Source organism: Sinohyriopsis cumingii, chromosome 4 (assembly GCF_028554795.1).
Source record: "Sinohyriopsis cumingii isolate HCF-2022 chromosome 4, ASM2855479v2, whole genome shotgun sequence".
NCBI classification, from domain to species: Eukaryota; Metazoa; Mollusca; class Bivalvia; order Unionida; family Unionidae; genus Sinohyriopsis; species Sinohyriopsis cumingii.
This window is the reverse complement of record NC_142964.1, coordinates 88124146-88151207: the sequence shown is the minus strand read 5'-3', so window position 1 is coordinate 88151207 and position 27062 is coordinate 88124146. Positions and strand designations below refer to the sequence as shown.

Sequence of the window (27062 nt, the reverse complement as noted above, 5' to 3'; positions counted from 1 at the left end):
CTGTCCAAGACAATGATGACGTAAGCTTATTTACCAGTTCCATTAAATTTCAATCTCCATTGTGGTAACAAGTTCAGCAAATGTAACACAAAATTGCCTTTTAAATATGCACTGACCATGCTCATAACCAAATTTATCAAACATTCTGAATGTACAAGACAATATTTAACAAACATGATGAAAACCTCTCTGCTAATTAAATTTACGTTAAGAGCAGGTTATTAATATACACCAGGGGTCATGCTACCTGGCGAAGTGGGCGACCAAGTCACCTAAAAATGTAAACTTTGCCTTCTTCTGTTAGGAAAGCAAAAACGAATTTGCCTTGTGAATTATTTAGAGGTATATTGACTGACCATACTTTCTCAGACGTCCCCACGCCTTAGCCAGGTTAGTTCTAATGTTATGTTGTAACAAAATGTATTCATCAAGACATCAGTAATTAGGCCTAGTTTTGATATCAATTATGCTGACAAACTCCCACACATTCATGTGTTTCGATAGCTGATCGACCATTAATTCTTTCCCAAGTAAGTTAGCAGCTACCACTGCCTGATTTCTGCATGTTATCCTTTGATGATAAAAACATACAAACTTGTGTTCTAAATCTTGAACAATAGTATGTAAACAGCAATTTGTGTTTTAAGAACAAAATTGGTGAGCTGGATATTTTAACTGCCTCTTGTACACTATTTCATCATAAAATTAGTTTGAAACTGCAAGTAAACCAGTGATGAGGAAATAATGGCGGACACTGCTGTGTCTGGGAAGTACCAGTTTACTAGATTGTCTGTTTTCATAAATCATTGGGCAAATATATTCAGAAAAATATACAATTCATACAAAGCAAAGCATAGGTATTATGTTATTTAAGATTTAGCTTTAAAATGCAATTATGTAGGTCAGAAACATATGGGACGATGCTATGTTGTGGTAGATACTATTTAACCAATGCTAAAATTACTACAAGTATGTAGACAAATAAATAAACCATAAATTTGCAATCCTATCAATGAATGTACTGCTGAAATGAAGCTACATATATAGTAAATGGTTACATTATAAATACCATCCTAAAAAAAGATGCTATCACATGTCTGTGTTGATTCGGTTGGAAAGAATTCTTAAGGATTTAGTTTGTAAGCCGACTATAAAGGAGCTAAGTCTGTAATTTTATGCATTTTAGTGCAATATGTATGAATAGTTATGGTAATGTGTAATCCGCAACAAAGAAACTAGGAAGAACAGTATGATCTAAAGACACATGTGCATTTGCCCTCATATACATGGTACAGGGGTTGTTTCAAATGTGTTTAGAAATCTTTCAAAGTGCCATTATTTTGTGAACATTTAGAAAGTATTTTTTTTTTTAAATGATTAAGGGTAGTTGATTATGCATTTTTACTAACTTGCAATTACAATAATGTAACCTGGTTACTCAGTTAAAATTCGTTACAATGTAGTTTCTATTGATTTCCTTCAGAGACATATGGCCAAAATGACTAAGAAAAAATAAATAAGATAATGTTCTTCTTCTAAATAAAGTATTGCCTAAATCCTGTTCTGTCCAAACAGAGAAGTCACTTTTACCTAAAATTCAAGTCTAGCTTGACCCCTGATACACAGGTATTGCTCATAATTTAATTCATTTGATATCTTGATGAGTTCACATTCCAAGTTTGATCAAAATGTGATTTTAAAAATATGGCTTCCAGAGTGGTAACAAGCTCAGCCAATCCAATGCAAGAAATAGTCTTATAAAAGGGGGTTTCTGAACCAAAACCCTATTTTGTTCTAGGACGACCATACAATCTTACCCATAGACCCCAAGCTAGCAAAACAAATATGAAAATGACTTTGCTGAGGCAACAAAATCAATTTCTTAGTCAATTATCTAACTCGTGGACCTATCTAGAAAATCATCATAGTCATCATACAAAATAGGGTTGGCTCAGAAACAATCCCCTTCTACAACACTATTGCAGTTTTTATTTTATATTTCACACAAAATTTTACACAGCCACTTGTCGAGATAGTTTTAGAGCCTCAGCTTTTGCTATTATATAACTCTCATCATTATGACAAAACAAGTACAAATTAATCTTAACACTGATGAGAGAACCTGGTTCTAACATCTTGATAAAATTTCCATGTGAGACTATTGACATAACTATTTTTTTAGCTCATCATCAACTGTGATGTTAGTATATTTATTCTGAGAGATTGGATTGTAAAGGTTATCAACAACATCAGAAAGCGAATCTGTAACCCAAGCAAGCTTACTAAAATAATCTGAATCCTCCTTGCGAACCAGAGACAACTTTATCTTATTTCTGCTTTTGAAATACGTGTTGTACCTGTCATTGTCAAGCATTATTGTCATATGCTTACCTCGGAAAAGAGTTCTTTTCATCTTTAACATAGTGTCCTCTACAGTAATATCTTCCATATTTCATAACTCTGTTTGGTATCATAGCAACGAAAAAATTATCTTTGACTCGCAGTTCTCGTATCAGGTCCAACATAATGGACTTTTCCCCTCTGAGATAAGATCGAAACTGATTACGAATTTTGTTGTAGGTAACTATTGCTATTTTACAAGAAGTATTTTTGTTCTCGTAAATTTGACTCAACCTTTTAATTACTGATAATATGACACCTGCCCCTGACACTATCAGGAGTAATGGATTTGCTGTTCCTCCTGCTGATGCTACTCAAACTGTTGTAAGTAACACTGAAATGAAGTTTAGCATGCCTATTATTCTGCTGTAATATTTTCTGGCGTGTCTCATGCAGTAAAGCTTTTTATGATAGTATCTGCAGGATTTGATCAGCTCATCTCTGTCATTGTCTGAGAGACCTGATGACTGAAATCAATAATTTCTTTTTTTGTCATTATGAAACTGTTTCAGTTATTATTTCAACCGATGTAGTAAATGTATTTTTAGCAGCAGCTTCATCAATGAGAGCAATGAATTTACTATTAAACTGGATCTTCAAGAAAATCTCTGTAATTATCATATACTGTTAAAATTTTACGGACTGAGGATGAAAACGGAGGATCAAAATTTGTTGGTATTTCAGTAATATCAATGACTCTATCACAATAAATATCTTCTGTTTCATTGACATAACTAACAAAATAACCATCCCAGTTTAAAAATTTTAAATCATAGATATTACCTGAGAATTGCATATGCTGCTGAAAAACTCAAAAGACCGTTAATATCTGCTTATTTTATATTTATGTCAGTGATGGGTAGGTTTAGGTATCCAGAAATCAACTTTCTGATATTTCTGTATTTTGGTTCTGTTAGTAACTTTCCGGCTTTTATAAAAAAAAATTTTAACACAATTTTTTGTAGAATTATGATGCATGTCATAATCTTCATCAATATTAGGCTCTACAGTTGTAATACTGTCAAACTCCTGATAAAATATATCTCTTTCGACATCATCATATGACTCTATCCTATGCTCAGTATCTGCCTTTAGTGCAGCATTAAAATTATATACTTATTTTTATCACCAGTGACAGAGTCTGTTAGAACTAGATATGACGTTAGAAGGTAAGTATTACTCTTATTATCTACCATTTCCAATGTCTTTTTATCATAATAGTCCATGCCTAGCATGCGAAATATTAGTCTTTAAGCAAATGTGTCTTTGAGCTTACGATTTTTAAGAAACTTGTGTTTCGTTGTTTCATTAGGTTTGTCAAGCTCATCATGAAGTTTTTTAGTTGCTCTTGCTCTGGCTTTTTAGCGCCAAGATAATTCGTTTTTACAAGATTAGATTTGACTTCAATCATCAAAAGATTTTCTTTATTTAGCTCAATGTATTTATCAACAACTTTTCAACTTTTAATCGCTGTTCCTCAGAGTCACTTACAGGACAGTATTTACTAATTATATTAAAGTCTCTGATTGCTTATTTCAGTTGAGGGCCTCCCATTCCTGCAACTCTAACAAAGTTGTCACCATTTTCATTTAAACTAGTGAATCTAAAGTTAATTTTTTCATCTGAGCAATTATATTTATTGTTCCTGCTTCCTCATCACTTTCCGGGTTTAGCCAATCAACATCAGCTATTTTGACCTCCTTTTTCAGGTTTAGTATAAAATTATAAAAATTTTTTGCAACTCTGATCGATGGAGGATCAACAGACATTATATATTACAATGACATTAAATCGTCAACTGTATATATCTGAAACAATGTCAAACCTGGGTAAGGATTTCTAGCATTGGCAACATAAATCTGGAAATATGAGTACTTGTTTGTGTCGATTTATCAGGTGAAATACAGGTTGTTTTGTAGTATTCACTGAACTTGACAACATTGACATACAAAATATAGTATGAGAACAGTGTGAAGATGTATTAAAATATAAACTGTGTAGGGAAAGCACAATTTCTTTTTTGTGGATAAAAAATATGAGATCAAAATCACATGTTTTGATGTGGAATAGACAAGTTTTTAGATTGTGAAAATTAATCTAACAGATACTTATAAAAATGGATGCAAAACAAATAGCAGTTCTTAAAGAAATTTGTTGCAACAAGAGCTGCATTTAAGAGAAAAGTTGAACAGGAACATTGCTGGCAGCAACAAAGAGCAGAAGAAACTGCATGACTATTTATGACTGAAGCTGTACTTGGCAAACAGCCAGATATTTCTGTAGCATCACCAGAAGATCAAAATAAATTATAAGAGAAAGGATTATTTGGTATAGCTGAAGAAAGACAGAAGAAGCTGAACAAATTGTTGAGCAAATAGGTAAACAAACTGAAACCCAGAAAGAAATGATTAAGAAAATTTACAAGTAGAGAACATCAAATCATTAATAAATACAAAAACTGATTTTAAAGCAGATAAAAGAGGACCGACGACAACAAATTATTAATATGCCTAAAAAAACAAATTTTTTATGAAATTTCTGATTCTGAGTGTAGAACATTCGATAAAGAATTATTTAGAGAATTAGTGCTTGTAATAAAATGTTAAAAAATGTAAGACGAAAGAAATGAAATCATTAGACAACTAGAAACCATCAGAGCAAATAATGAAAGCGCCTCTCACAATATGGAACCAGCTGATGATCTATCAAAAGCAAGAAATTTATATGACAAATACCAAAACAATATTATTGTAGGTCATCATATTAAGATAATTAAGCAAATAATAATGGGAAAAAAGGGTAAGCGAATAATAATGGGAAAAAAAGGGTTTACCAATGGAAGAAAAAAATTAAGTACACTTGCAGGAGGTCTTGATAAGATACGAGTAGTAGAAAAGAGAGTCTATGGAGTCAGGATCTATAACTTCCACGCTGAAATAGTTGATCAACTGATGCTATTAATCTCATCAAAAGAAGCCGGAAATGTGAGCACAGAAATCGACAACAAAATTGTTGATATTTTAGTTAATTTGCAATCAAATGGTTATCTGACATCTGATGAATACTATATTTTACATAGTGATCTTATCACGGCAAATTAATTCGCAGCATTTTGATTCGCTAACCGCAAAGCACTCTGAATTTTATCTATCACATAAAATAAGAATGTTATCAACTGCATTACTATTAGATTCATCTCAGACTATGACAGACAGTGCAAACTTTTCTGTTATTTATAATCCACCAATCGAACTTGGGCCAGGGATGCATTATGTAATAGGTTTAGTTTCAGCTACTGCTTGGCATGCTATGTCCAATGTAAAAATTAACTTAAATGATGATTTCACAGAGTAAGAGCAGGATGAGTTATCATATGGAATTCTGTTAAGATACCACAAGGTGCATAAAACATTACAGATCTCAACAAAACAATCAAATATTTTATAACCGCTGGCAGCAGTGGTATTTCATCAGATAATTTTGAGCTCATTTCAAACTGTAACATGTACCCATCAAGAATTACACTGAAAAACAACTTGTTCATCGATCTCAGTAAACAAGATACAATCAAATCATTGCTCAGATTCAATAAACAGTATGGATCTGCAACAGTTGCAACAATACGGTATGATACTGAATCAGCTGTCAACATCACAGATTAAGATTTTATTGAACTGCTTGACTGCAACTGGATCGTATTCAGCACAAGGTAGCCAAGGACAAACTATTTATAGTTTTTCTCTTGATGTTCCACCAGGTTTATCAATGCAAGTAAGTAAATGGCAAATAATTTACTAACCTATTAGTGTAAAAAATAAAATATCGGCTATCACAATTACATTCACAGATCAATCAGGGCATCATCTCAATCTTAATAACAAAACTGTGATCTACAATCTGCACTTGAGGTAGGCTGGATAAATGTTATCATGCAGTTTTGTATAACAAAATGAAACAACGAAAAATTTATCGTAGAAAAATTGTAGAAGGTTTCATCAGAAATATATTCTCTAAAATAATTGAAAATATACCTGGAATTGCAATAAATTAGCACCTATTGCATTAGACGCATTAAAATTTGCATGAATCTCATTGTTAGAATTTTTATCATCTAAAATCCTGAAGAGTTGAGTCTACATACTAAGTTTAATCAAAATCAGATCAGAAATATGGTTTCTAGTGTATCAATAAAGCTCAATCTGATTCTGATCATTAATATGCATGGCTCTCACTCATTATCAAACTTGTGTAAGTCCTTTTTCACAAAAACCTATATTCCAGATTTTAACAAAAGTGGAACAGAAACTTAGCCTACATAATAAATAATAATTTCAGCCTATCCTCCAAGAACTTGACTATAGATGCACATATTTCAAGTCTGATCAAAATTGGATTATAAATAAGGTCTTCTGAGTGGTAGCAATCTCTGCCAGTCAAATAAGCATGGTTAGCATTCATTTAATTCAGCTGTATCAGAAATGTGGCATCCTGAGAGGTAAAAGTCCCGGGGAACAAATGTAACTTTAAAAAAATCTTTTTTATACATTTGCATCCGGAGTTGATAAAAAAAGACACCTGGAAAATTCTATTCTTACTGGCAATTTTTAAACCAGTCAAAACATATACAACAAGCAAAAAATTTGGAAATAGGAACTGCAATCCCAATTTGTTTCAAATTTTATTAGGTGGGAATTGGGAGAAAAAAACCAGTCACTCCAGCACCTGTCATTTTGCCCAGATACGCAGAGAAATTGGCACTGACTTCACCTTTTTTTATGTAGATGTCTTCAGAACTCCTTTCTCAGTCACTGAATGCTTTTTGTACTCTAAGAATGAACTCATCTTTTTGTATACTGTATATTCTACTGTAAAATAGTTCTATATAATACTTTCACATTTTTGTATCAGTATAATTATTGTTTATGTTTACACTCAATCTACAAGAGTACTTCAAAAAGTCTGTACAAGCTGCTTTAAGAAGTGAAATTGCAAGCATCTGTAGCCTTGTCATTAGCAAACAATTACTCTTTGGAGTTTTAATGAATGAATGCTAGTAAAGGTGTGTAAAAGCTAAAAGTGAGAATTTGTTCATCAATTTACACCACCTGTTTTTTTTTAAGTAACCTATTTCTGATGTTATTGTCTTTAGCAAAAACAAAGTCATGCACAAATTTTACATCATGAAATTTTTTTATTATCTTAAATTTACATTTTTATAAAACTGAATGAATATATCTGTTGTTTTGTAGTATTTGGCTCAAAGGTGTAATAAAACTACTGTTGTAAGGAATAGCATTAAATATTCTTTTATTCCCTCTTTCCATTTTCCTTAAGTGCTTGGAGAGAGAGAAACACTTTAATAAAAATGCAAGTCCTACGTAAACTCTGTACATGTATGGCTGAATCATTTTTTCTTGTTTATAACTGTAGTGTGTATACTCAAGTTAAGTCTTGTACTTTTAACCCTTGAAAGTGTTCATAAACAATCAGCCTTATCAACTTCATTTTCCACAAAATAGTTTGCATTTTGTGAGACACAGTCGAGCCCTCAGGATAAGCCAATCAGATACAAGATTGCATTAGTAATATACATTACTCTTGCTCCTTATTAAACTTTGTTTGAGATACTGATGATGGCTTATGCCAGATCAAAGTATCATCAGAAATATCGCCTTAACAGTGGTAGCAAGCTCATCCAAACAGATGCATGAACACCTCATTAATACAAGGGGAGTTCACTCATATTCGAACTGATCTGCAATATTCATGATACAAACTTTTATATTTCAAAGTGAGATAGTGAAGTATATCAGTGGGACAAAAATTATATCACCACAGTGGCAATACCACTTTTATCGCCCTTTGGTGATATCACTTTTGGAAGTATTTTCTTTCATATGCGAATTATATCTTCTCTAATGAATGTGATTCAGTTTTGTATTGAAACATTTATGCCTATTTCATTTTTCTTCTTCTGTTCCCTCTCTCTATCCCATCCTTCTCTCTCTCCCTATCAGGATGAACAGATTTTAAAACGTGTCAAGACTGTTGACCTTCTTGTATTCATTTATGTAATCAGGGAAATAGTGAGAAGAAAGAAGGCATAAAAATGAGCCACGTAGAACAAAATTATGTTAGTATTTACTTTTTATAATAAGTTTTCCATATGAATCGTTCACATCGTCAGTGACTGAACTTAAACGACCAGTTGTTATTTGATTTTCTGTCATCTGTACAGTATCGTATACCTATTATAACAAACGACAACAGCACATATTTTTAAGAAAACCTCTTGATCATGATCACACAGTAATAAATTTGTTTAAGTAGTGATTTTAACTGTCATCACAACCACGCCTGAAAACAACGGAGAAATCTGGCATTGATTAGTGTCAATTACAAACCAAAATAAGGCAACAATCAAACTTTAGATGCAGTGTCTGTCACTGATATAGACTGCAAGCTTACCAACATACTTACATAACCAATGTGTGTTTACAGGAATAAACAAAATAATAATCAAAATCCTTAAACATACACTCACAGTCATTAAAATGTTCTGTGTATGGTATGAAAGTTTTCCTCTGAAGAATGCTGGAGCATTCTGTCATGTTTCTACAGTAGTGTTCACTGTACCAATCTGTAAAAAATCTCTTCATTTTCGTATGAAAACATTCAGCTGACAAAATACACAATCTAAGCATTATATGTACAATTTAAATTCATAAAATGTCAGTCCTAAACCTAATTTTGCAACTTCTTTATCAATGTGTTAATACAACCATTAATTGCACTGACAGAGAATGGAGAAACAAATCCATATAAAACTGAATTTCTTTTTGACTTAAAAAATATATAATAAAACAGAAAAACTATGTTTTTGAGTACATTAAAGGAAATATTTCAATGGTTTATTGGAAATTGTTTATATTATTAATCATGGATTCACCGTATTGTTTGTAAATAACTCTTCTCCAAGTATTGTACAAAACAGCATCATCTTAGAACATCCATCATTTTAAGGGATGTTGTAATTAGTAGAGCTCTCTTTATATAAAAAATTCAAATTTATGATGAAAATTCTTTATGAAAACTGAATTACCTCAAGAAATTTTTTTACTAAGATTGCATCATGTTATGGAACAGAACAAAATTTTAATTACCAACCACAAAATCAAAGACTGAAATTTAATTTTAACTGGAACGTCTGTATCACACATATCCTTTTGCTCACCAGATATGTCCCTCATATTTCCAAAGTCTGTATCCCAGGAGGGCAGGAAAAAAACCATGATCAGTTTTAGCTGCATATCTGAATCTGTCTGTTCCTGCACAATGAGTGTATATATGGCTACAGAGTGGGGATCTAAACAGTTTCCCAGATACGACCCAAGGGCTAAATCCCCAGAGATAGGGCTGGACCGAGGGATGAATGTCAATAGCATGTATGTTTGTGTTTTCATGCTCAATAAGTGTAAGAGTGTGTGTGTGTGTGTGTATGTATGTATGTATGTATTGTTGGGAATCTCAATAGTTTCAAAGTTGTGACCCTGTGGTCACAACTTGTAACCCCTGGGTCATGACCCAGGGCCCTATTTGAATGCCCTGGATCTGATATTTGTTGACACCTATTCAATACAAGAATTCTCAGGTTAATCTCATAGTTTCATTGTTAATTAAAACTTATTACAAACCAACCCCACAACTATTCCAACCTCTGTACTCTGACTCAGCATCATATTAGACTGTTATTCATGGCCAGTTCATTATAATACACTATTATAATATGTGTAACATAGGTTACTTATTATAAAATGTTCTCGGTTGTTTTGCAAAAGAAACTACTGACCAAAAAAGAACAACCTTACATCATCAATTGCATTTTATAGCTAATTTGTATTTTTAAAACAGAAAAAAAAATTAAGAACAGTATTTCAATAAATCCCAAGAATAAACTTTGGCTGCATAGTTTGTGAAACAAAACAATGATTTTGATCAATCTTCAAATTAGAGACCTGAAAATTGAAAGCCTTTATATCCAACAGTGCTCTGTTAAAAATATTAAAGAAAAGTATGAAATTAAACAAGTAGTGAAATGCTTAAAAAGTTAATTTAAGACTGAACAGTTAATTTAGAATGGGGCAAAATTTGGACATTTATTTTTTAACTCACCTCTTCAGATACTTCTATAGTTTTTCTTTCTATTTCAGGAGTATTTGCAGCAACAAATGTAGATACCACAGTACTGCTGTCCTGTGGTTGAAAAAAATGGTAAATAATAAAGAAAAGTATACATGGAACCCAGTGTCTCGCTAGTGCCCTATGTTATCATGCATGCCAGTTGAATCTGCCCCACAAAATCTTTAACAACTTTAGCATGGAATCTTAACAATGATGTTGAGGCCATGTGGAAATACCATGTGGAAAAATTACTAGACATACTTGGGTGACAATAACTTACATTACAAATGATCAAGCAGATAAAAGCAAAGGTGCGAGTATTTTATCCAATGCACCAACTGGACCCCAAAGACCCCATCATACCATAAAGAAGGTTATCATGCTTGCTTAAAATCAATTGTCATATTTTGTAAAATCAATGTGTTGTATGGATTTACACAAAACAGAAGCCTTGAATGTTCTTTTTATGAAAAAAGGATCAACTTTAGTTACCTGATCCTGGTTGTCAACATTACTGGAATTCCTCTCTTCTGTTCCTTCTTCTTTCTGTGTAGCTGCTAATGAACCAACAAACAGATGATCATTTTTCTGATATATAATATTGTAATCAGTAGAAATAATGAAAACTTTATGGATCATCACTTGTGAAATGTTGGTGCATTTAACCTCTTTTTTAATGATATTTTTTTTACCTAGCTCAAGTACAAGAAACCCAAAATCACAACAAAGACATATAGGTTTGTGTGCATTTCGTGCATTTACCTTAGATGAATATCTTGTTATGTATATTTAAATTAATTGTTTGTCTGTTAGTTTTAAAATATTTTTATTCCATTAGATGTTATTGTAATGTAATATTGTTTACTGGACTAGATTTTTTAAATAAAATTAAGTTGATTGATTTTTTAGATATATTTATTTCTCTTATTTATCTTGTTGCTGACCTTGTTCCAAAAGCAGTGACAGTTTTGGTAAACAACTTTTTTCATTTTCTTTTAATGTGTCTCAGAGTAAGAATCATTGAGTTGAGTCAAGGTCATATCTGGACTACGTGATGTGAGGCATGTGTTAATTCATAAACAAACTTCTATTTTTTCTTGAATGATGAACTCTTGACCCCATCTGGGAATCTGTTTTGCATTTTAGTTAGTCTTATAACTGATGTTATGACAAGAATTCTAAGAGTCGTGCCATAGCACTTGAGAAGTCAAGTTGTTTTATGTTGTGTCCAGATTGGGGCTGAATTTTTATTTTCTTCAAATTATTGAATTTCAAGAGATTGTTTTCCCTGGAAATACTAAAGTGCTCTGATAATTCTTGGACAAAGATATTAACCGGAATTTATACAGAATTCAAAAACTGGAATAATATTTTCTGTGATTCAACAAGAGAATGTTGACACATCAGTACAACACTGACTACTGCAGATGTCATCACCTTCCATTTTGGATTTTCATCATGATCTGAACTATGATTCACTTAGAACTTTTCATTGATAGAACTTGTGTGGGTTTTTTTAACTCTTGGATTATCATTTGGATTTAATTTGCAATACTGTAAGTTCTTTCTTCTTTTTTTGTTTTTACTTTGTAGTCTAAGGAAATAAATTATTTGTTAAATTTTACAAAGCTTGTTGTTTTCTGTTTCTCATTTTTAGAGCATATACTCATAACAATCTATGCCCATATAAGTAGAGTTGGGTACCATAAAAAATGTACCATGGTATACCATCATATGTACCATGGTTACTGCAATTATATTGGGGACCAACAAATTTACTTTTTCCAAAGGAGGGGCATGGTATTTGTTAATAAAATTTCCAGTTTTCAATTTCCTGGAAACATATCTTGCCCCAATTCATCGCAAAATAACACTAAATTATATCTACAATATTATTTGATACAAATTAATAATCTTGAGAAAAAAGAAAACAAAATACTTATGCTCAAAAAAAATCCCAGCCCCCAACCCACATTAAATTGTTAGTACCTAATGATGAATTTGCTCTGTGTATGTTACTGTACAAGTTGTCATCCAAAAACTGTAACTAAAGCGGAAAGATAAGCTTACACTATAGCTGACACCCTGAAATTGACATTCTGCAGATATTAAAAGGCTGGCAGATTAAAATGAGAAGTGTTGGCACTGAAAACCTACACTATTAATATAATAGGCAGGGATCTTTGAGTTGGATATTAACATCAGGAAAGATAGTTATCAGAGGGTGCCAGTCAACATACAACACAAATGAGAAAATATTTTGTGAACTAGAGAAATAACCTAAAATTCCAATGGAAAACAACTGAAAATCTTATGCTGATTCTCAGGCCAAAAAGTAATACTGAACATTTTAACATATGCTAGAAAATAACTACAAAAATGACATTCTTTTTCTTCTGTCATTAATCCCAATTTTTGTCAAAGCTGGTCTGGATATCTTTCACAACATCCCATTTGGGAGTCATGCTGCATACATGATCCATGTCATACAAGTAATTAAAGATTCATAAACATAATTATAATTGACATCTTCACACATAATTTGTGACAAATACAATTATCTAAAAAAAGTCAATATTTTTTAAAATTATGTTGTCATGAAAAATGAAACATGCTTTTATAATCATTAAATTGATAACAAAATAACTCTGGAATTTTAATACATTCCTTACTGATGGAAACTACCATAGTACCAATATCGATTTTTTTTTTATCATGATAGGAACCTCTGGACAAAATTACTGTGGTAAATTGGTATATTAATAGTACCACAAAGAGTAAAGGTTATCACACAAATAAGTATGGAGAAAAAAACCCTGACAGTAATTGTATATAAAAAAAAGCTAATGATTTAAAAATTCATCAAATTTGCACAGGTTGAAGAACATGCATGCCTCTTGTCAAACATACAAAGAAAAAGATATACTGGTGAGTGAGGTTTTCAGTACAACAAAGTTACTGATTTCTTTCTATATAACAGAAAACCTGTGTGGCTGATCACAGATCTTTCTGGTCACAGATCTTTAATTAATAGTTCTCCAAGGTCTTGTATATTCATTAATGGCTTTATCATTTTTTTACAGAACTTTATGCAATAAAATTAATAATAATTAATAATAATGGACAGATATTGCAATCACATCACTTTATATCCAAAATTTTAACCACAAATTATACCACTACTATATATCTAGGTAAAAAGTAAGACCACATTCATGACATTATTCATCACAATCCAATGATTATATCATTTCAAGCTGCAGTGCATAAACTGATCTTCTGAACATGGACATCCTTAGTTTTCATAAATGACATCTGAAATATTCTAACAACTTTTATATACTGTTAATTCAATTATTATTGCGGTATCAGTTGTCATGAATTTACAAACAATTACATTTTTGCCAGTATGTAATTTTGTGGATTTGAGAGGTGGTCCTATTTTTCTCACAGAAGAATCATTTTTCATTGTGTTTTTAAATCTATGGTATGTTGCAACCATGAAATCCAATGCAACTTGTATCGATGAAAAGCAGTGAATTCATCATAAAGAAACGTAAGATACAACCGATGCATAACAATTTACTCCAAAAACAAACAATTCATTGTGTGACTTGATCATGACACCTGGACCCATCATCCCCAATGACACACAATACATAATGGTGAATCTGTGAATAAAACCTAATGCTTATCCATAGATAATTTTTCTTCTCACCCAGAAAAATGTAACAAACTAATGTGACCTTCATCTCTGACCTTCTGACCTCCACACCAGTAGCATTTTTTATATCAAATGGTAATCATATATGTGTCTGGTGTCAATTCATCCATAATTAATAGTACTGTCAGATACAAAAACATTAATCATTAAGAAACCAATGTTAAATTGTAACAATTTCTTTTTGTGACGCTGACCTTTAAGCTCCCTGTTTGTCAATCTCAAAGGGTATTCTTCCCAAACTCATTTGTTGGCAAAGTCTGATGATGATCCCCTGATGAAATCTGGACATATTGCCCCTCAAAAATCTCTAACCAAGCTTTGATGCCAGACAGGTAGAAGGTCATTTTGACTGTTATCTCTCATCTTTTGCAAGCAAGACAAAAACAAAAACTTTCGAGAAATGACTATCAGTACAATTTAATTTTCCTGATTAACTTTTACACAAATCTGTTGACAGACTGTCTGGAGTGCATCTGCATCTTGAGGGGCACTTACCATAGCTTGGCTGGATATCCCATGATGCTCTTGTGGGGGCCTTTTGGAACACCTCCTCAAGATTGGTATGTCCTTCACTAAGTGCATAGGCTAAGGCAGTCTGACCTGTAATGAAAAATCAGATTGAGTGAGTGACCTAAACCAGTGACATGTTTAATTCTATCGTCTCAGTACAGAGTCTTCACAGTTCATTTTTTCATATCATTCCTCAAAGATAAACAATTTCACACTTGCCAATATACTCTACTCAAACATCATTTCTCTCTTCATTTATGATGTTTCTTATTAAAATTCTGATATAATTCCTATATATTCTTTTGCAAAGATAATAAGCACTTAAGTTTTTGTTTTCTTTACAACACTGTTAGACATTTTAGCACACAGACCTGACTTGTCACCAAATAATCTGAGGAAGTTCAACATCACAAATTACAATCTACAGTTAAACTAGCTATAATAGCAACCTGCTGATTATGACCACATGAATATAAACAGCAACCTGCTGATTATGACCACATGAATATAAACAGCTGGTTTCTTTGGTCACAGTTAAACACAATTCAATCCAGCAAGACAAAAGTCACAATCCAGTAATCTTATTATTAAATCTCTATCCAAATTCACTGTTCAAAGACACACAAAGGTAATAAGATGTCACATCATTGATGTTATAATACAGAAAATCTCACATGAATTTTCAATTTCACATATTTTATGGTGGGAATGGTTGTTGTTGTTGTTGTCATAGTGTTTAACGCCATTTTTCAGCACACAATAGGCTATACATGGCGGCCAGTATTAATGGTAGAGGAAGAACCCGGGAAATCCCCAGAAAGAACCACCGACCCTCAAGAAGCTACTGGCAAGCTTTCTCATGTACCCACATTGGCCGAATCCGAGACTCAAACCTATGCAGACAGAGGTGAGATGGCAGTGATCCGTAACGAAGAGCGCTTTAGACCACTTGGCCACTCGGGGCCCCTACGGTGGGTATGGAGAGAGTGTAGAGGATTAGGAAAAACCTATCCACCATCTCTGCTTGTCTGATGAAATTGCTGCAGCATCAAGCAGATAATAGTTCTGTACACGATACTTTCTCATGGATTCTCACTGATGACTGCCGTGGATTGGATGATGAAAAAGGTGGGGTTTGCTGTTTATGACCCATACAAGCATGTTCTAAATAGGTTTAGAGAGGGAGAGAGAGAGAGAAAGAGGTACTGATTTATCTACATCATGATCTCTTTCTTACATTATCATACCAAAGGAAAAAATCATAAAGTTAGTTATAAACACAGCCAGTTCTAATGAAGATAACGCATGACAGATAATGCCAATCAAATCTGAAATGTTAAGATAATGAAAATAACTTGCAAACTGTATTCATACAACAATTTGCACAATGAATCTAATTATCTTTTTTAATACTAAGTTACTGGAATCTGTAGTGGTGCATTCATAACCTTTTTTCTGTTGTAGTTCATGCAATACACATTTTTAATCATTATGATTCTATGGTCTTAAACTAAATAATAGAAAAGAGAGAAAACCAACAAGTTTAGTGAAATTTAACAAATAATTTATTTCCTGGGAATACAAAGTGAAAATTTAAAAAGAACTTAACAGTATTGCAAATTAAATCCCAAATAGTCCAAAAAGTTCTATCACCAGTCCTAATAAATATAATTCTAATTAAATTCCAGTGGTGACTGAATTAAGATCCAGTGCTGAAGACATTGAAGGCACTAATGCACCAGTGCCCTGAAATGTGATAATGTGCTAAGTCTTCCAATTATTCACATTAATATAATCCAAAATGTCCTGGTCTGAATTCATTATAATTCCAAATTAATGTTTCTGTCCAAGAATAGTATTTAAGAGCACTTTGCATTTCCAGTTAATAATAATTTGAATAACTAATTTCACCCAAATCAAAAACTGAACACAACAATTACACTAATTCTGCCACATGATGTTAAGGAATGAATAATTTTTCATGTAAACAAGATTATGTATAAGAAGAAAAAAAACAAAGACAAAAAAAGAGCCAGAATGTAGGACATAACTTCATTTCTAGACAAATCTAAGTTGTAAACAAGACAAGATCTGTTACTAAAATTATAATAAAGAATGTGGTAAACATGAGGTACCATAGGTTATTCCACTGGGAATACCAGAGCACTAGACCCAGACCCAAATAAATATATTTACTGCTATTGACAATAATCCTAATATTTAATCCACACTCATAGGGTAATATTAACTATGTAGTATTTGTTTACCAAAATTAAAGTTACTGGTCAGGTACAACATTAACTTGATTTGGGACAAGGTCAAGTCCAAAATACTGTACAATTATGCATAACATAATCACGGGGGGAAAAATCTAACAAAACAAATACAAATTAAATATACATAACACAATGGCCATAAATAAGCCAGTGCAAAGAACAAGTAATGTCGATCAAATTAATAACAAAATTGCATTCCTACCCGACTGAAGTAAAACAAAATTGCACAAGTTCAAATGGTTATCCCATGCATGAGTTAGCATTAACATCATAATTAAAACTTGAGAAAGCATAGTTCTGGTAGCTGCTGCATTGATATACAACAACAAACTTTAATACTAAAAACTCACTGACCATGTGCTGAGGAAATATAAAGAAAATGACCAAGTTAAGTTCATAATCATACTTAATTTCTATACATTCTGAAGAAAAGAAGATACAATCATGCACTTAATAAATATATCTGTATGGACAAGGGCACTTCTTACATGAATGTTAATCTATGTTAGTTTCAGATATACATGTCACAAAGAGAGAGAATTACAACATTGAAACACATTACCAACAGAAATTACAAATGAACCATCTTTATAAAATCCCCCAACTTACTTGAACAGGGATAAACATACAGCCCTTATGTATTCTATTGTAAAAGTCATATAGGTCATGTATGCACATTTACCCATCTTAAATTAAATATAAATTGGTGTTTTTAAATTTAATGCTAATTTTGTTTAACCAAAGTCTATTCAGTCCTGATTATTGAATGCTCTGCACCTTAACTGTCATCAAGAAACTTCCAGACAAAATGGACTTTTACAATGGTGGCCAGGTACATAACCGGGTCAAGAAAAGAACATGTTTAGTGTTCACAATATAGGGTAGCATGAATGTGATTACCAACATAAGTAGCCTTCATTGTGACATCACAGTGTGCAGCATTCAATCCAGATTGTACTGGATCACAGGCGTGTATTGATCTCATCCAAAAGTGTCCATGTACTTTAACACTGACTTTGTTGTAGGTACTTCTTGAGGTGTGTATATAATGACCTTCTCAAGGGATACAGATGTAAAAGGAACCAAACAAAGTGAATAATTGCCATTTAAAGGTATGTAAAATCAAATTCTAAAAAATAACCCCCATTACAGCAATAACTGATACTGAACACATACATGACCAGTATGACTTTTACTAAGACACTGATGATCAGGAAGGCCAAGTCAGCATACTCCTATATATTATAACAATAGTGACGGGGTATACCAAGTCAGCATACTCCTATATATTATAACAATAATGATGGGGTATACCAAGTCAGCATACTCCTATATATTATAACAATAATGATGGGGTATACCAAGTCAGCATACTCCCATATATTATAACAATAATGATGGGGTATACCAAGTCAGCATACTCCTATATATTATAACAATAATGATGGGGTATACCAAGTCAGCATACTCCTATATATTATAACAATAATGATGGGTTATACCAAGTCAGCATACTCCTATATATTATAACAATAATGATGGGGTATACCAAGTCAGCATACTCCTATATATTATAACAATAATGATGGGGTATACCAAGTCAGCATACTCCTATATATTATAACAATAATGACGGGGTATACCAAGTCAGCATACTCCCATATATTATAACAATAATGACGGGGTATACCAAGTCAGCATACTCCCATATATTATAACAATAATGATGGGGTATACCAAGTCAGCATACTCCTATATATTATAACAATAATGACGGGGTATACCAAGTCAGCATACTCCTATATATTATAACAATAATGATGGGGTATACCAAGTCAGCATACTCCTATATATTATAACAATAATGACGGGGTATACCAAGTCAGCATATTCCCATATATTATAACAATAATGACGGGGTATACCAAGTCAGCATACTCCTATATATTATAACAATAATGATGGGGTATACCAAGTCAGCATACTCCTATATATTATAACAATAATGATGGGGTATACCAAGTCAGCATACTCCTATATATTATAACAATAATGACGGGGTATACCAAGTCAGCATACTCCTATATATTATAACAATAATGACGGGGTATACCAAGTCAGCATACTCCCATATATTATAACAATAATGACGGGGTATACCAAGTCAGCATACTCCCATATATTATAACAATAATGATGGGGTATACCAAGTCAGCATACTCCTATATATTATAACAATAATGACGGGGTATACCAAGTCAGCATACTCCTATATATTATAACAATAATGACGGGGTATACCAAGTCAGCATACTCCTATATATTATAACAATAATGACGGGGTATACCAAGTCAGCATACTCCTATATATTATAACAATAATGATGGGGTATACCAAGTCAGCATACTCCTATATATTATAACAATAATGACAGGGTATACAAGTCAGCATACTCCCATATATTATAACAATAATGATGGGGTATACCAAGTCAGCATACTCCTATATATTACAACTATAATACGTCCAGCATATCCTCTGGGAAACAGATGCACTAGTTTAACTAGTGTCTTATTCTTCAGCCAAAATTCCAACAGTAGGTACTGTACATCTGAACATACCAAAACAACAGAACCCTTTCTAGTAGAGTGACAACAATATACAGCTCTGAGACATCATGTTCTTTTCACGTTACACTGCTGATTTACAACTAAGACCTTATTAATTTGGCAATTCCATGTCCTCTGATGTGATACAGTTTTTAATAAATGCCATTGTGATACAGTTGTTAATAAACTTCCAATTTTCTACTGAATATTCGTATATATAATTGCAATGCATCTGAAAATGTATTCTTCAATAAATATTGTATAGAAACAAAAAAACAAGTGTGATCTTTTTGCTCAATCCTGTCTTGATTGATCTTTTATCTATTTTCTGTGAGGATGCTTGTAATACTGTTGAAACAGGGGAAAGTGATGAAGATTTAAAATCTTTTACCCCAAACCTAGAGAGATAAAATAAAAGTGATCCTGTTCCTTGAGTTTCTTTTTAAGATTTTTCCTTTCAATCATCTAAAATAAATGCATGAAGAAAAAAAAAATGAATGAAGAGAATTATTGTGCTGTATAATATAATAACAAAATAGACTGTGCATGGTATTGACAATTCTGGACACAATTTGTAGCTTTCATTATGATTCAAAGTCGCAAATTCAGCAAGCCATATAATACATAGGGTACTGTGTGCACACCTCAGTTATACATGCTCAATATGTAGGGGCATTATTGTCCTTTAAGCGGTATGGTTTATCCCATAAATGTTCAACTAAAACTGGTCCAAGATGCTGATCAAGTATACTACAATGTTTTTCAGGAATAAAGTTTCCTTTCATTTTGCAAAAAGTTCTCACATCATGCCAGGTAATGCATCTCAACACTATTGCTGACACATGTTGATTGGGGGTGGGTTGGGGGAAGTGCATGCAGTCTAGACAACCTTCTTATATCTAGACAAAAAGCAGTATTTTTTACTGCAATTGCAATTTAAGTCTCATCTCTGAATATGAAAAGTACTTCATTATGACCTTATTTTCAATCCACAATTAATTGGTTTCTCTTATCATTCAGTTCCACCAATTTATGACCCATCTTAGCCAATCAGTCATAAACTCGCTAACACTGCAAGCAGATGATAAATATACACTGCTATCACTCACAAGGATCCATGGTGATACTACGGGAGTTGTCTCAAAACTATATACTATCAGTAACCCGCAAAACAAACCATCAGAATAAGAGGGTCTGCCTTATTTATGTCCACCATTTGAGTCATTATGCAAATACTTGTGATGTGGTTTTGTGATATCTAACCAGCACCAAGTATTTTAAAAAGTAAATCAAATTTCATACAGCAACTTCTATGTCTCCTTACCACTCCCATCTGTGGCATCAGCATGTGCACCTCTCTTGAGCAGGAACTGACATACTTCTGTGTGACCTTTTTTGGCTGCTGCCATCAATGGAGATCTGTTGTAGAAGAAAATATAAAACTAAAAGCACAAAACCAATAACTGGTCCAATCCAGTCTCATTTATCCAAATTCTGTTATCTAAATATAACTTTAGGATACTGTCAAGAATGGGAAAGTTTTATTGGAAGTCAATGACAATTACACTTGTTATCCCATGATCAGGTCTGTCAGGTTTCCAATGGATATTAGAGTAAAACCTGTCCCAACAGTTACCTTTATATAGCAGTCACCTGGTCAGAATGGTCATTTATTTTCCCACTAACAAATTTCCTATATTAAAGTTCTAAATATAATGGTCAATGGTTTTAATGGTCAGTACCCTGGTGTTTCCTAACCAAATAATGGTTCCTCACTGCTTTAAGTGGAACATATCAACAAGTGATTACATTATACTTGCAGATTGGATGAGAAGGCATTGTTTAGACAAAGGATTGGAGCATGAATCTGTGCAAACGCTTTTGTGTTGCCTGTACTCACTATACTCTAGTCACACTGTCAAAGTAACTCAAACGTTTCAGTATGTCAAATTAAAAAGCAAGGCAGTTTTATCAGAGAGAAAGAGGGTGGAAGTTATTTGTTAGCTTGATGGTGGGAAAAGTAGTTGCACAGTATTAGCAGAAATGAGAGTTGCCATTAGTGACAGTATGACAAGTGAAATCTTGACTTTTTTGACAAAAATGTTAATCTATGTTGAGAGCTAAGAATTCATCCAATTCTGTTAGAAACAGGGGCCATTCAATATTTACAAAAGCTTGATTGGTGAAGTTTTAGTTCCTGTGTTAGTCACTATAGCCATATTAAGCTTATTTCCTTCCCTTCATGATACACAGGCCTCTCACTCTTTGGATCTCTGCAAGCTGACCAACCAATTAATACAACTATTGTTCTGAAGTGTCAACACCTGTTCGCAAGTCTATCTGAGCAAGTAGGCCTACTATACAGCAAGTAGGCCTACTATACAGTCAGTCCTCTGTTTTATTATCATGGATATTTAGTAGTAAAATTAATGTTTTCTCATGGTGCACAATACAAAGATCGGTGTATTTTTCTTTTAATTTTCAATCATCAATGGTTATTTAATTTATAGAGTAAATTAACGTGAGCAGGAGTGTAATCTTGCATGGAACATAAGTTCAGGACAGAGCAGCATATACATGTATTTTATGATTTGTTGAATTATTGACTAAGTTAAATCAATAATAATAATAATAATAATAGTAATAATAACAATATGGTTTGGTTTTGTAGGTATAATGCCATTTTTCAGAACCATCAACCCAAGCTACTGGAGAGCTTTCTCACATACTAAAGATGTCGGAGCTGAGACTCGAATCAATGTGGACAGAGGTGAGATGTAAGTGACTAAGACCACTCAGTCACCCAGAGACAACGACAACAATAATAATAATAATAATAATTATTGGTATTCAGTGCATAGTACTGGTATAAGACTAAGTTGTAAAAGTGAACCTGCATGCAGAGGTCACCTGTGAACAAAGGTTAGTTTTACTTTTTCCAGTGGGTGGCCACAACTGACAGGTTTGACTAGCTGTATTCAATCAATGAGATTACACTGCAACTCCGCTTCAGATGCAGGAGGTTGTGGGTTCGAACCCTGGCCAAGTCGTAGCAAAGACTTATAAAAATGGTACTAACAGCTGCCTCACTAGGCACTCAGCATTAAGAGATTAGTGTTAGGACTGGTCGTCTTGGTGTCAGGATAATGTGACTGGGTGGGACGTCATGCTACATGTCTGCAGCATGATGCCCCAGTGCTAGACATCACTATCAACTGCCACACTGCAGACACTGTAGTGATATGACTGATTTTTTAAAAAGCTACATTAAAAATCCAAATTTCACACACACACACACACATTACACTGCAACTGAATCGCATTTACCACATGTATACAGATTATGTTCTAATTGGGCTGCTTTATCAACTTGTATACAGATTACAATGCAAGAGGACCATTTTAACATCATGTATACAATTTAATGATGTTATACAATATGCAGGCAATTCATTTCTTTTGGTAAGTATCAGTGTTTGAGATTTTGTCAACAACAACATTTGGTAATTAAATTTGTGGCATTGGGAAGCGGTCCTACAGTTTGCACAGAAAGATGAAGTCTTAACATTGATGATCTAAAGCAACCACAAAATCCATGAAAACTGTACCCCATGATAAACAGTGAATACACAGTAATCTGTATTGGGATTTTTTAACCCTCATGTAATTCACTTTCACACTAAGAATTTTTCACACATTTTGTAATCAGGATTTTGCTAAGCTTGCCAAATTCAAAGTGTATATTAGTCGTTTTGATTTTGCTAAGCTTGCCAAATTCAAAGTGTATATTAGTCGTTTTGATTTTGCTTCTATCTTTATTTGAAAAAATTACTATGTACAACCACAGTTTGTCTGTGTGGTTCATTTCTGTATTTGTTTCTGATCATTAGGAAACACTAGGTCAGAGTGTAAAATTTTTCTATATGAAAGTGAGGAATACCCATTAAGTGTGTACAATCTCCTGCCTGAGCTTAGTTTGGAGCGTCAATATAAAAGAGATTAAATCAAATGAATATATGTTATACTGAAAACTGCAAGAATAAAAAAATTCCACAGTCCCATTTTATCTCTCTCTTTAATGACTCCACTGTGCAGCCTTAAAGTAGTGTCACATGGAGCAAATGAAGGAGCATATGCTTCACACTGCAGGTAGTTGTACAGCATCTTGAGGTGTGTGTGGTTGATAAATTCAAAACTAGTGATCTGAGGTTTCTGTGAAGATTATCTATAAGGAGACCCCAAAACAACTGTGTTGGCTCAATGGCAACATTTCCAGTTGGGTGGTTCCATCAGTTGAAGAGTTGGAGATGTTGGTTGGTACAATGCATGCCAACCATTGACTGAGAAGGCAAGCAATGCAAGCACAATCTGTCATAGGCTGGCTGTGGCAGGCTACATGGATACTTGTGTTGATCTCTCTATAAGTTGTGCCACCATTTGGAGAAAATGAATAATATGGTCCTGCTGGACTAATGGAACTGCACACACCAAGAGAGTTTGTACTTGAATTGCATATTACTTCTTGTCAACAGAATCTCCTTTGATATCGCATGCTTGCAGATTCATTTGTTTCTCAATGCAACAATCTTGCCTAGGATATTCATTATGGTGGTGTTCTAATAAACCACAAGATCTTGCATTTGTGTGATGGCCATCCTAGATATCACTCCTGTCTCGAAGTCTACTGATCAGAGGAGCAAGTAAAGCTAAAGTAGTGCTTTGACTGGCTCTTTGGAACTGTGCCACTGTACAAAGACGTGTTGTGGTAGCATGGAGCCAACTAGCTTATTTGTTTATGGACTTCTAAGAATGTCTCCCACTAACTTTCATCTTGCATTGCAATGTGGTGAATTTAGAAACATTCCAACTGAATTCTGGCATGAATGTACAGTGGTTTTTCACTAATTCCCCAACAGTAAAAATCATGGTTGCCAGGCAGCATTTTTATGGTAAATAAATGCAGGAAATATTTTGTCATAGTACTTCCTATGTCTGTTAAGCAGCTGGGAAAGATTCTTCATCCACTATGACTCTGAACCATTCATGCTGCTTAGCAACAGCAGTTCATCCTGGGTTTGCCTATATGAAGTGTTTTTTGGCAAATGTGGTGATATTGCAAGTGTATTAAAGCCATTGCTCCATGTGAGTACAATGACAATAATAAGCAGGTTACGTTCTTCAAACATTTAGAGTATGGCCTGAGTAGCCTGTACCAGAAATTCTAAGTGAGTTCATTGAGATATTTCTGATATTGATGCAGCTCGATCACTTGCTGTTTCTAACATGGACATGAGTGATGATGAAAAACATCAGCTGTCATCATTTCTCAAATTTATTGCTGACCACAATGGAACATACCTTGGCACTGCTGTATAACTTGATCCTCAGAATAGAATGTCTGGGGAAGCATACAGTTCAACTTTCACACTTCTGTCAAAAGTCCATCCCAAACCAACATTCATATATTTTCCAACGTCTGGGGAATCTTTTCAATGCCTCTGTTATTGAAACCTTTGGTGTCTTTAAGATAATAAGCTGACCACTATGCATCCATGGCGTTGTGGGTTTAAACAATCCTCGTCTGATGACTTACGATGAAGCGGCAAGGTTAAATGTGCATTAAGAACAATATCTGCTTTAAATTCTGAGGTACCAGAGCACTGTTACACTCATAGGGCCTCTTTGATGTAATCATCAGTATTCATGATTACAATGGTAGAGCCTTTATCAGCTTTTTTGATCACAATATCGTTATTATTGGTAAGTTCAAGTAAGGCCTGGTTCACATTTTTGATCACAATATCATTATTATTGGTAAGTTCAAGTAAGGCCTGGTTCACATTTTTGAACACAATATCGGTATTATTGGTAAGTTCAAGTAAGGCCTTTATCAGCTTTTTTTTATCACAATATCGTTATTATTGGTAAGTTCGAGTAAGGCCTTTATCAGCTTTTTTTATCACAATATCATTATTATTGGTAAATTCAAGTAAGGCCTTTATCAGCTTTTTTTATCACAATATCGTTATTATTGGTAAGTTCAAGTAAGGTCTTTATCAGCTTTTTTTATCACAATATCTTTATTATTGGTAAGTTCAAGTAAGGCCTTTATCAGCTTTTTTTATCACAATATCGTTATTATTGGTAAGTTCAAGTAAGGTCTTTATCAGCTTTTTTTATCACAATATCTTTATTATTGGTAAGTTCAAGTAAGGCCTGGTTCTCAATTTTGGTGATACTCAGGCAGTATCTCCTTCTTTGTTTAAAGTAAATTAATGATAATTTTACCAATTTGCAAAACGCTTCAATATACTCACTTTGGTTTGGTGGAGACCATGTGCTTTTTAGTCTGAATTTATTAATTAATTCATATTCAAATGAGTTAGTCTCACCATCCCTGTTTAGAAATGATAAAAAAAAAATTCAGTTTGATTGTGAATTAGACCACGGTTAATTTCCTTAACAGTAGGACTAAAAGATAATCCTTTATTTAGGGCAGTGATACGTGTCATGGTGAGGGGGAAGTTAGAAAGATTTATAACAAAATCCGAGACATAAAGATGAGTATCTTTATTGTTTGAAAAATTTGCTAAACTTTCTAAAGAGTATTAAGGAGTTTAGAATACCCGTTTGGGTATTATTCCTACTTTCAAGACCTCAGTTGTTCCTTGTTCATTTTCTGGGCTTGATTGTTCATTATGTTTTCCCCATTTTCTTGCACTCTTCTTCTCTTTTAAAAGTTTATCATATCTCTCATGGTAGAATGTCGATAAATGTTTGTATATATGTTTAAAAGCTGCCTCTGTACTTTTGATTAAGTCTGGAGGACACGTCTCTCTAAGTTTATTCCTGGCAATCTGGAAGGCTGTATCTGCACACTCATCAGTCTTTGATGAATGTCAGGCTGGTTAGTTTCTTTTGAGGTTTCTTGGGGGATGGTGTTCCAAGAACTGATAAAATCGGGAAAATTAGACAATCTCAACTAATGATTTTTCATGTTTTTTTGTCATATAATTGGCCAAATCAAAATCATTGTGCTTCCAAGATAATACCCAAATCAATTTATTTACCACAATTCTCTGGATACATATTTTACAAAATAATACATCTTCTGGGTCTCTTTGATAAACCTGTATGAAATGACAAACAAATATGTGGGCTGTTGGAAGCCCATGGGATACAAATAATGATCCCTCCTGTGGGAAGGAGACTTAGGTTGACCTATCAAAAGATTGCTGAACCATAATTGCTGAAGCCACAGTGGGACTATGACAATGGTAAGACCAGTTGGAAGTTCTGACTTTTTGCAGAACTTAAGGTAGTTGTCAGAAAGGTGGAAATGTGAGATGATCCCACTGGAA

At 33.4% G+C, this 27062-nt stretch overlaps 1 protein-coding gene across 8 annotated transcripts in view; it reads right to left on the bottom strand.

Moving 5' to 3' along the window:
• The window catches only part of LOC149801616 (uncharacterized), a 234537-nt gene that overhangs the window by 108870 nt on the left and 98605 nt on the right, over positions 1–27062 (bottom strand). For 4 of the 8 annotated variants that reach the window (XM_089955875.1, XM_089955878.1, XM_089955881.1 and 1 more), the window contains exons 8-11: positions 21026–21120; positions 14801–14905; positions 11074–11138; positions 10573–10653 (exon numbers count right to left, since the gene is read on the bottom strand). In XM_089955875.1, coding sequence (XP_089812001.1) covers positions 10573–10653; positions 11074–11138; positions 14801–14905; positions 21026–21120 — 346 coding nt within the window. The remainder of the gene's footprint in view (positions 1–10572; positions 10654–11073; positions 11139–14800; positions 14906–21025; positions 21121–27062) is intronic. The other 4 variants (XM_089955879.1, XM_089955882.1, XM_089955877.1 and 1 more) reach the window with 3 other exon arrangements.